The following is a 12,124-nucleotide window of genomic DNA, read 5'->3' on the forward strand; positions in this document are numbered from 1 at the left end:
GCATACCAAAAGGCCAACTATTTCAGAAAATAAACTACTTTTTAAAATTTTCGAGGAAGTTAAACATGACCGATTGAACACACTATTTATCTGCAAAGAGAAGATAACACCTACGGAGGAAAAGAGAAGAGGAAAGGCAGCATCAGAGAATGGGGTATCAGCTCACCTTGCAGGCACTCTCTTTGTAGAGGAAAAGCAGGGAGAAGAGTGGCAAAGAGCTCTGCATAGCGGCAGAAACAGAAATCTTAAGTGTTTTACAAAAGGCAGATTTACCCAAGAGAGCCCTGCAAAATCTCAGCACAACCAGGCCCTAGATTCCTAAAACGAGCAGGTGATAAGGACTGCGGCCATGTCAGGAGGGAGCAAGCCTGTAACAGGATCCCCCATCCCAGAGAAGCCAGGGACTGGCATCACCCCAGGCCAGTAGGAGCTAGATAGGAGGTTTAGACCCGGGTAAAAATGATCTCTGCAGGCTCAGTGGCACCAGGTACAATGGTGAAGAGTGGGAGTGAGGCGATATGAGCTGACAAAATGGGGTAGCCATCCCTCACATACCAAGGAGTGAGGGCTCCAGCTCCCTTCTGCCAATCTGTACCCAGAGCACAGCAGTTAGGCTTGTATCCCCCAAGCTGAAAATCAGAGAATCAATCTCTAAAAAAACTGAATCCTTACAGCTAGTATCATATTTAACACTGAAAGATTGAAAGCTTGATCCTCCTAAGATCAGGAACAAGACAAAGATGTCAGCTCTCACAACTTCTATTCAACAATGTACTAGAGGTACATTGCAATAAAGGCAAGAGAAAGAAAATGTGTATGGGAAAATTTGTACTGGGGAGATAAATGCAAATGTCTTTATTTGTAGATACGATTTCTTAAACAAAAAATACCCAATACTCTACAATAAATTATTAGAACTGATAAGTGAATAAGTAAGGAAGGTCTAAGAATACAAGGTCAAAATAAAAAGGCTATTATATTTCTTTATATTAGCAATAAATGACTGGAAATGGAACTTTAAAAACATATGACTTACAACAGATCAAAAGGTAAAATACTAAGGGACAACTCCAGTACAGCACCTGCAAAATTTGTATGCTGAAAACTCTAATACACTGATGAGAGAAATCAAAGGAAGCCTAAGTAAGTGAAAAGATATACTACATTCATGGGTTGGAAGTCTATATGTAGTTAAGATGTTAATTCTCCTCAAAATGGTCTACAGGTTCAATACAATTCCAGTCAAAGAGCTAGCAGGCTTTTTGTAGAAACTGACAAACTCGACTAAAATTTTTGTGGGAAAGTGAATACACTTTTATATAAAAAAGACAAGATTAAAGGGTACACTATTTGATTTCAAGACTCACTACAAAGCTACAGTAATCAAGACAGTATGGTACTGGTAAAAGAACAGACATATAGATCAATGGAAGAGAATAGTGTCCAGAAATAGAGCCACATGTATATGATCAAATGATTTTTGACTAACGAGTCATACATAATTCAGTAATTTGCTTTTCATAAAATAGTGCTGGAATAATTGGATATCTATATGCCAAAAATAAACTCATATCCATGCCTCATACCATATATAAAAATTAACTTGAAATAGATCATATACCTAAAATAAAACTAAGAATAATGAAAAACTGCTTAAAAATATAAGAAAATCTTGTGACCTTATTTAGGCAGAGTTCTTATGTAGATACAAGCAGCATAAGCCATAAAGGAACTGAATCAGTCTCAGAGAAAAGACAAATTAATTATAAAGCCAACTTTTCACCTCATCATCCTACATAGAAAGACCATCAATAAGATTTGTCTCCACACCCAGAGTTTCTCATCAATTTTTAGTTCATTTTTTTTTTTTTTTTTTTTTGAGACGGAGTCTCGCTCTGTCACCCAGGCTGGAGTGCAGTGGCCAGATCCCAGCTCACTGCAAGCTCCACCCCCCGGGTTTATGCCAGCTCTCCTGCCTCAGCCTCCCCAGTAGCCGGGACTACAGGTGCCCGCCACCTCGCCCAGTTAGTTTTTTGTATTTTTTTTAGTAGAGACGGGGTTTCACTGTGTTAGCCAGGATGGTCTCGATCTCCTGACCTTGTGATCCACCCGTCTTGGCCTCCCAAAGTGCTGGGATTACAGGCTTGAGCCACCGCGCCCAGCCTTTTTTTTTTTTTTTTTTTTAAAGACAGAATCTTGCTCTGTCGCCCAAGCTGGAGTGCAATGGCGCGATCTCGCCTCACTGCAACCTCTGCCTCCCAGGTTCACGCTATTCTCTTGGCTCAGCCTCCCGAGCAGCGGGGACTACAGACGCCCACCACCACGCCCGGTTAATTTTTTTTTTTTTTTTTTTTTTTAATTTTTAGTAGAGATGGGGTTTCACTATGTTGGCCAGCATGGTCTCGATCTCCTGACCTCGTGATCCACCTGCCTCAGCCTCCCAAAGTGCTGGCATTACAGGCGTGAGCCACCGTGCCTGGCCGACAATTTTTAGTTCATTCTTAAAAACTAATGGATGGCCGGGTGCGGTGGCTCACGCCTGTAATCCCAGCACTTTGGGAGGCCGAGATGGGCGGATCACGAGGTCAAGAGATCGAGACCATCCTGCCCAACATAGTGAAACCCTGTCTCTACTAAAAATACAAAATTTAGCCGGGCGTGGTGGCGCACAACTGTAATCCCAACCACTCAGGAGCTGAGGCAGGAGAATTGCTTCAATCCAGGAGGCAGTGCACTCCAGCCTGCCAACAGAGCAAGACTCCGTCTCAAAAAAAAAAATAAAAAATAAAAAGTAATAATAATGGATGGCCAAGAACAGCCAAATATTTAAATAAAGCTTCCAACATGACAGACAAAAACCAAAACAGACCAATATACAGACAGAAATAAAGAACTCTGAGGAAACAAGCACAGAGTAGGGAGCTGAAGGAAACTTTACAAACTATAGCCAGTCCTTGCTTTGCACGTAGTACAGGATCATAAAAACATCTGGACCACTGAAAGGTGAGTATCCTACACTCGTACTCTTTTGTAAGTTTGAATCAGCTTCCAAAGGGTTATCCTTTGGACTCTAAAGGTGTTCTCCACTCACCTTTAGATCAGAGAAAAATGGATTTTTCTGTGACCTTTAGAAATTTTTGTCAAAACATTACTAAGTCTCTGACTCCGGGTTAAAAACAGAGAAACAAACAAACAAAAAGTAAAGCCATAACACTTAGTACACTGCAATTTAAAACACCAGAAACCACTGGGAATTAAAGTGTTTTATTTATTTGTATAAAACTTATGTCCATGTAATGATATAGATCAATGACTGAACAATAAATAAGAGACAAATCTCTTGTTCAGAAGAATTCGACACTCTTCCCCCAAGGAGGTGTAACACAACTCCCCACCACTTAGGCTTGGGCAGTGTACAGTGACTTCCTTTCAAAGAGCAAAGTGTGGAAAGAGGGAGAACAGTAACTTCATGTGGAGAGATCTGACAAACACCACCTCAACCCAGGTGATGAAGGTTAACATCACAAGTGAGAAATCATATTGACAGCATGTTCCCTGATATGAAGTGATGAGGATGGCACTTCATCATGGGTCTTCCATCCAAAACCCACAACCTTACTAAAACCACTAGAAAAATAACAGACAAACTCAAGTTGAAGGATATTCCATAGATTAGCTGACCAATTTTGTCCTGAAACTGTCAAGGTAATCAAAAACAAGGAGAGTCAGAGAAACCGTCGTGGTCTAAAGGAGCCTATGGAGATACGATGGCCAAATATAATGTGGTATCCTAGATGAGATCCTGAAACTAAAACAGTAAAAGGACATTAGGTAAAAACCAAGGAAATGTGAATAAAGTATGAGCTTTTGTTAAAAACAAAAAACCTTATTCAGAGTAGTTTAAACAGTGTGTGCCTTCTTCTTGCCATGTAACTTATGATACGGAGTGAGTGTTTCTTCTATGCCTGGGTGAACTGTTGTACTCCTTTGTAAGTTTGAATCAGCTTCCAATGGGTTATCCTTTGCGCTTTCAATGTAGTGAAGTATCTCTGCGAGCTCCTTTAATGTGAAATTTTGTGCTGGCGTTACTTCCTCCGGGACATCTTCATCCTTTTTGTCACAACCACTTTCCTCATTTATGCTGATAAGTTGCCTTCGTTAAGTTCCTCTGGCTGCAGATTTATAGTAACTCAAATGGCAGCAGTGTCAACATTCCCATGGTCAGCTAATTCTTCTTTATAATTCTACTTGTTTTGATTTGAATTTTACTTCCAACATTATCACTTATTGGTTCCTTGTCACACTTTCATCTTGGTTGATCAATTCCCTCTTTTGATTATCCATTTGAAAAGAATGTTGCCTGGGTTTATCACTGAGAAACAAGGAGACAACATAATGACATGTTTTGCTGTCTGAGTGAATAGAATAATGAATGTGCAGACACACAGACTCTGAAAGAAGTGACCTGATTGGTGACAGATCAGGATGTGCATCTGTTTTCTACACAGGGATAAGTGGACTGAAGAGCTAGTAGTGAAGTTTGTACTTTATTCAATTACTCACAGTTAATACATCATAGTCACTGAAATTGGAATCATATTATTGGGTGACTGGTGTTATTTAACTAACCTGGTGACTGAAATCCATGCATATCAGAACCATGCACAGAGAATTACTTGAAAAATTAATGTCCTTATGGACATAAAAGATAATTCTACATCCAAGAAAGAAGAGCCATGTGCATTCTTTCAAAGGAATATTGTGAAGACAAGAATTCTTAGAAACTAAAATAGGAGTTGAAAGAAAAAAAATCCAATGAAAGTATTGAAGGGGGAAAGTCAGGGAAATGTCCAAGAAATGAACAAAAAGATGAAAGACAATAGAATGGAACAAAGACAAAAACATTAGAGGATAAATCCAGGAAACCTGACTTTAACCATGGGAGTTCCAGAAAGAAAGAAGAGAGAGATGAAAGAAAAAAAAAACTGTCAAGGAAATAAAACAATACATTTCCTCCAAAATAAAAGACACAAGTCACAAGTCACAAGTCTCCAGCCTGTAACAGCCCACAGGGAGTACCCAGCATAACACTTTCAAGGCCCATTACTGTGGAATTTCAAAACACTGGGAAAGAAAAAAGAATATTCTCAAAAATTCCAGAAAGGCCGAGAGAGAGAGAGAGAGAGAGAAAGTGAGAGATAGAGAGAGACAGAGAGAGAGAAAGGAAGAAGAAGAAAAGAAAAAAGAGGCTATATACAAAGGATCTTGAATAAAACTGACATTAGATTTCTGGATAGCATGTTTGAATGCAAAGACACAAAGACAATGGAGCAACTTCCATTCCAGCCAAGATGGAGAAACAGGGACTGGATTTACCCACCCACCTAAAACAACCAAAAGAATCAGACAAAATATATGAAACAATGGTTCTGAAGGCACTGGACATTGGGCAAGGAAGCACAGTGATCCCCGAGAGACAGGAAACTAATGAGGTGAACCCAATGACTGCTCCAGTTTACTGGTTAGAGAACCCTGGATACCTGCAAAGGAAATCCTTGATGATTCAGCAGAGGACTGATGAGCACATAACGGGTGAGCAATTCCCCAGGGCTGGGGAAAGAACCATCCGAAAGGATTCAAGGGAACAATATATGGTGCTCACACAGGGCTGAGAACAACACCTGTTCCCACCAGCTAACTTGGGAAAACATATATCACAGCATTGGGGAGACTATTTTGGAAGGTCTTAGGCAATGAACACTGCTCCAGACCCACCAAACTACAAAAGTAAGACCTGAAAGAATCAAACTGATTCCAAATGTCTCAATGACATCCTTGAACAAAGTTCAAGAACATTTATAGGAATACAAAAATATCTAGCACACCACAAGGCAAAATTTATAATATATGGCATCTTATTAAAGACTACTAGGTTTCCTTCCTGTAGGAGATGGCTTTAAAAAAAAAAGTAAAATAACAAAGACTATCAGGTATGCAAAAAGGCAGAAAAACACAACCCACGATAACAGTAATCAATCAACTGAAAGTGATGTGGAACTGATACAGATGTTAGAATTAACAGAGTAGGACACTGAAGGGTATTTATAACTGCATTCCATATGTTTAAAATGATAAGCTACAAACCAAACAGAACTTCTAGAAATGAAAAGTACAATGTCTGAGATACAGGCCCGGCAATAGTAACTATCCAAAATAAAACACAGAGAAAAAGAATTTTAAAAATTAAAAAGAGCATCTGTGACCTAGAGGACAACTTCAAGCACCTCAATATACATAAGTAATTGGAGTCCCTAAAAGACAAAATGAGAGCAAGAAAAAGAAAAAAAATCTTTCAAAATAATGGTTGAAAAATGTCCAAACTTTTTTTTTTGGGGGGGACAAGGTCTCACTCTGTCACCCAGGCTGGAGTGCTGTGACACAATCACAGCTCACTGCAGCCTTGACCTTCCCAGGCTCACATGATCCTCCCCCTTCAGCCTCCCTAGTAGCTGGGACTACTGGCATGTGCCACCATGTCCAGCTAATTTTTTTTGTGTGTATTTTTTTTTGAAGAGACAGGGTTTTGCCATACTGCCTAGGCTGGTTGTGAACTCTTGGGTAAAAGAGATCCACCTGCCCCAGCCTCCTAAAGTGCTGGGATTACAGGCATGAGCCACTGCACCTAGCCTGCCATGTCCAAACTTGATGAAAGCTATAAATCCAGAAATCCAAGAAGCTCAATAAATCCCAAGCCGATAAGAAACTTGAAGAAAACATTACCAGGGCACATCATAATCAAATTACTCAAAACTCATGATAAAGAAAAAACTGTAAAAAGTAGCTACAGAAAAAGTTGTGTTACATACAGAGAAACAAAAATGGGGATGACAACAGATTTTTGTTGAGAAACAATGCAAGTAAGAAGAAAGTTGAGCAGTATCTTAAAAGAATGAAAGAAAAAAACCCGTCCATTTAGAATTCTATACCCAGCAAAAATATCTTTCAAAAATGAAGGTGAGGCCAGGTGCGGTGGTTCACGCCTGTAATCTCAGCATTTTGGGAGGCTGAAGCAGGCAGATCACCTGAGGTAAGCAGTTCAAGACCAGTCTGGCCAACATGGCAAAACCCCATCTCTCCTAAAAAATACAAAAATTAGCCAGGTGTGGTGGTGCATACCTGTAATCGCAGCTACTCAGAGGCTGAGGCAGGGGAATTGCTTGAACCCAGGAGGCAGAGGTTGCAGTGAGCTGAGGTTGTGCCACTGCACTCCAGCCTGGGCAACAGAGGAAGATTCTGTCTCAAAAAAAAAAAAAAAAAAAAGAAGAGATAAAGACATTTTTATACATACAAAAGAACTTGGGAGGCTGAGGCAGGATCACTTGAGCCCAGGAATTGGAGACCAGTCTGAACAACATAGTGAAACCTCATCTCTAAATAAACAAAACAAAACAAAACAAAACAAAAAAGCTGAAAGAGTTCATCACCAGCAGGTCTTTGACATAAGACATGGTTGACTCAGGCAAAAGGAAAATGGTAACAGATGGAAATACGTATAGAACTACACAAAGGAATGAGGAAATACTTACATGTATAAATAGATAAGTTTCTTTTTTCTTTCTTTCTTCCCTTTTTTCTTTCTTCTTTTTTTAATGAGATAGGATCTCGCTCTGTCATGTAGGCTGGAGTGCAGTGGTGTGAACACAGCTCACTGCAGCTTCAACCTCCTGGGCTCAAGGGATCCGCCTGCCTCAGCTTCCCGAATAGCAGGGACTACGGGCATGTGACACCAAGCTCAGGTGCCACCAAGCTTGGCTAATTTTTTGGCTTTCTGTAGAGATAGTCTTTCCATGTTGCCCAGGCTGGTCTCAAACTCTGGGCTCAAGTGATCTTCCCACTGTGGCCTCCCAAAGTGCTGGGATTACAGGTGTGAGTCACTGCACCCAGCATTAAGATTTTTTATTACTTAATTCTTTTAGAAAATCACTGACTAAATAAGAAATGTAACAATGTTGCATGCTGTTAATAACATATAAATGTAAAGGACACTAATAGCACAAAGGTTGGGAGCTGGGAAATTTAAGTATACTACTGTAAGGTTCTTATGCTATATGTGAATTGATATAACTTGAAGGAAGACTATAATAGGTTAAAAGAAAATACTATATATCCTAATTCAATCCCAATCAAAATTTTACCAGATGCTTTTATATAAATTTATAAGCTGATACTGAAGTTCATAGGGAAATACAAAGGACAGAACAGCCAAAATAACTATGAAAAAGAAGACCAAAGAGAACAAAGTTGGAGGAAGGCTGAAGGTGGGGAAAGGAAGGCAACCTGGAGTGGGTGAGAGCAACAGAGCTGAATCCTGACCTATCCTATTTGTAAGTCAAAAGATAAACAGAAAAATCAAGAAGTATGGATGGAGCTGAAGGCCATTATCCTTAGCAAGCTCACACAGAAACAGAAAATCAAATACTGCATGTTCTCACTTATAAGTAGGCACTTTGTTCCCCTAAAACGGACACAAAGTGAGGAATGATAGGCGCTAGGGCCTACTTAAGGGTAGAGGGTGGGAGGAGGATCAGAAAAAATAACTACTGGGTACCAGGCTTAGTACCTAGATGATGAAATAATCTGTACAACAAACTTCTGTGACATGAGTTTACCTATATAACAAATCTGCACATGTACTCCAGAACCTAAAAGTTAAAAAAAAAAAAAAAAATGAAGCAGCAGCAGTAAGTACATTATTTGAGAAAATAAATATCAAAAGAAAGAATTGAAAGTGGTTGTCTCTGAGGGACAGGATGAGGGTAGCAGAGGACTGCTGCTTTTTATTATAAACTTTTCTTTGTACTATTTGGCTTTTAAAGACAATGTTTGCATCTTTCACTGAAAATACTTTTTTCTTTTTAAATGTCAAGGGCTTCACAAAGATTCACTCAATATGTGAAAAATCACTACTGCAATGGTAAATCATGACTTGTCTTTAAAGGGTATACACAACTCAGCTCTGTTACGAATTGGTTTTATGACCTTGAATATGACAGCTTCTCTGAACCTCCAGTCCTCTTCTGTAAAATTGTAACGTGACAGAGGATGGACCAGATCACCTCCAAGTCCCTTCTGGCTCCACCAGTCCACGTTTATCAGGTAACATTTTTGCTTACACAGTTACAGATACTACCTACCCATTCCTTAAAATAATACATTCCATTTCTTCAAAAATGTCCTCCCATCTATCTTCACCTCCATCCATCTGAGTTACTGTGGTATTACTGTATTCCACAATCATTAACATTTGCAGATAGAAATGACACAAAAGAAAACATTCAAAGCCAGTTACCTAAACAACAAAGTTTAAATCTTAATCCTGTGTGTTTCTGAAGATGTTCCATTTATTTGGAAACTGTCATTTTTGGTTCCTTCTGGTTTTCCTATAAACCCACTAACTCTAACTTGAGAAGAAAAGAAAACCCCCTAATGGCATCTGGGCAGGGTCAAATTTGGAAGGAAACTGCTCCTTCACAAATAATGACCAAAAAAAAGAGGTAGGTGCCTGGAAGGATCCACCCACTCCTTTCTCCTCTCTGCTTGTGCACCCCCCTTTTTCTGATGCCCCCTGCAGGTAAATGACCAGAAATAAGAGAAAGCCATCAATCATGTGGAGAAGTCTATTCTAAATTCTCACAGTTTCATTATGTCATTAACTTAGCAATCCTAAATGGACATTCATGTCAGATTTTTACGCAAATTCCAAATGAAGGCATCATTAGCACTAACAATTTGATGTGATGAAGGAACAGGGTATGATGGCATTACCAGAAGGAGAAGAAATGGGGGGCCCACCTGAGAGGCTTCTCATCACATGGAGAATGTCATTTCAGCCCCCCTCAGAACAAAGAATCACCTACCAAAAGTTGTAACATCAAGAAACCACATGCTTCTTGCCTCTTGATTTAGTTTGTGATGACTCTTCCGGGGTTAATTTGCAATTATAGCAAACTAGGAACTAATCTGCCAAGAATTCAGAGTCATTAATTTAAGATGATGAACCAATGTACCACATGGTCATTCACAAGAATTCCCCAATTCTCTTTATCAAATAGATGACATGATGTAATACTCAGAAAATAGTGGTGTGAATACTGATTTCTGCGGCATTGCATGCTATTGATAACCTTTTTATTTTCCCCTAAAAATGGCATGAAAAATCTTCAGATCTAATATTCCAAGGCATGTACATACTCCTACCTTCAGGTGGCTCTTTCAGTCTGAACAATAGGTAAGGCAATACAAATAAGGTAGATTATGGCGCAATTATGAAAAGAATGTCATTCCTCTCTGCCTTACTGTAAGCAAAGCAATGAAAAGCATTCCTAGCGTGACTTTGTACTGTTAAAAGAAACAAAACAGCCTGCATGGCCTTCTGAGCAGGACAGTGAGTAGGAAGACATGTTCCAAGTGTGGTAGAGGATCTCCTGTTCGTTCATTTATTTAAATGTTTTTCCAAGTGGCCACAAGTCATTACTTGTTAGGTGCGGGAACACTAAGAAGAATACATGACAATCCCTGACTTTATCTTTTTACTTCTTACAACAGTCCCAAAGGCAAAGAATTCCCAAGGACTCTGGGTGGCACAGGAGGCATCTCACAAGCCTTTTCTAGTGGCAGGGAGGGATCATAAATGGATATCTTAGGAGGAAGCAGGCATTTTGGAAAGAGCATGAATGGGATTTGGGAAGAGAGAGATGAGGGCTTGAATTTATTTATTTGTTTTATGACTCTGAGCAAGTTCCTCAACTAAAAAATGGGTTACTGTGAAGATTAAGAAACAAAAACAGAAAAGTGCATGTTATGGTGCCTGGCACATGAGAGACTCAGTAAATGTCAGTGGCTTCTCTGTCACCTTCCTTTCCTATGGTGGGAAAGGTGGACAGTCGGTCCATGTTTTTAGAGAAGACACCGATATGGGTCTTCAGAGAGAAGACGAATAAAAAACATCAGAAAAGGAGGAGAGAAAGAGAGAAGGAAGAGCCGTAAGGAGGCACAAGGAGTAAGAACAGCTTGTACAGGATGGTCCCCAACGCTGGGCAGCAAGGAGGAAAGTGTTCCAGCAGCTTTGCTGATGGGCAGGTAAGCCATCAGCTACGTGGGCATTAGCTAATACAGGTGTCTGTTCGGAACCTGTGGATCACCGAGAACCACCTCAACTGCCCTACTCTATCGGAAGTGTACACAGGTTTCTAGTTTCACAGTTCTACTTCTCCCCAACATTTTATTATGAAAACTTCAAATATATAGAAAAGTTTAGAGAACTGTACAGTACAGGCACAGTGATGTGTGCCTGCAATCCTAGCTACTTGGGAGGCTGAGGTGGGAGGATAGCTTGAGCCCAGGAATAGGAGACCAGCTGGGGAAATATAGCAAGACCCCACCACAAAATAAATAAATAAATAAATAAATAAATAAATAAATAAATAAATAAATATGAAACCTTTGAAATACTAAAACAAACAAACAAACAAAACACAAAGAAACACACACATATAAACAACAACCTAAAAAAAACGGGTCTGGCACACTGGCTCACGCCTGTAATCCCAGCACTTTGGGAGAGGGGACGAGGTGCGTGGGTCATCTGAGGTCAGGAATTCAAGACCAGCCTGGTCAATACGGTGAAACCCAGACTCTACTAAAAATACAAAATTAGCCAGGTGTGCTGGCACATGTCTGTAATCCTAGCTACTTGGGAGGCTGAGGCAGGAGAATCGCCTGAACCCGGGAGGTGGAGGTTGCAGCGAGCCAAGATCACACCAGGAGGCGGAGGTTGCAGTGGGCCAAGATCACACCACTGCACTGCAGCCTGGCAACAAAAGCAAAACTCCATCAAAACAAACAAACAAAACTACAGTAAACACCCACATACCCATCACAGATTTGAGTCCTTTTGCATTTGGGAAAAAGAGGCACAAAAGGGAGATTCTAGAATATTCTCGTTTTGCAAACCTTTGGCTTCTGCACTATCAGCAAGCTGAATGAAATGAAAAATCTTTGCTTCAGAGATTCTTGAATGGCCAAAAAGGAGGCCCCTCAAATCTGGAGATCGTATTTAAACATG

General features: G+C 40.0%; 1 protein-coding gene across 16 annotated transcripts in view; it reads right to left on the reverse strand.

Annotated features, from left to right (window-relative positions):
• The window catches only part of PARN (poly(A)-specific ribonuclease), a 207,667-nt gene that overhangs the window by 23,117 nt on the left and 172,426 nt on the right, over nucleotides 1–12,124 (reverse strand). For 2 of the 16 annotated variants that reach the window (XM_077987109.1, XM_077987108.1), the window contains exon 23: nucleotides 3,249–4,372. The exons of 12 other annotated variants lie outside the window; for them this stretch is intronic. In XM_077987109.1, the coding sequence (XP_077843235.1) occupies nucleotides 4,285–4,372 (88 nt within the window). In that variant the 3' untranslated portion in view covers nucleotides 3,249–4,284. Of the gene's footprint in view, nucleotides 1–3,248; nucleotides 4,373–7,627; nucleotides 7,730–12,124 lie in introns of those variants that run through there. 2 more of the 16 variants (XR_013412341.1, XR_013412340.1) reach the window with 2 other exon arrangements.

Source organism: Macaca mulatta, chromosome 20 (genome assembly GCF_049350105.2).
Source record: "Macaca mulatta isolate MMU2019108-1 chromosome 20, T2T-MMU8v2.0, whole genome shotgun sequence".
NCBI classification, from domain to species: domain Eukaryota; kingdom Metazoa; phylum Chordata; class Mammalia; order Primates; family Cercopithecidae; genus Macaca; species Macaca mulatta.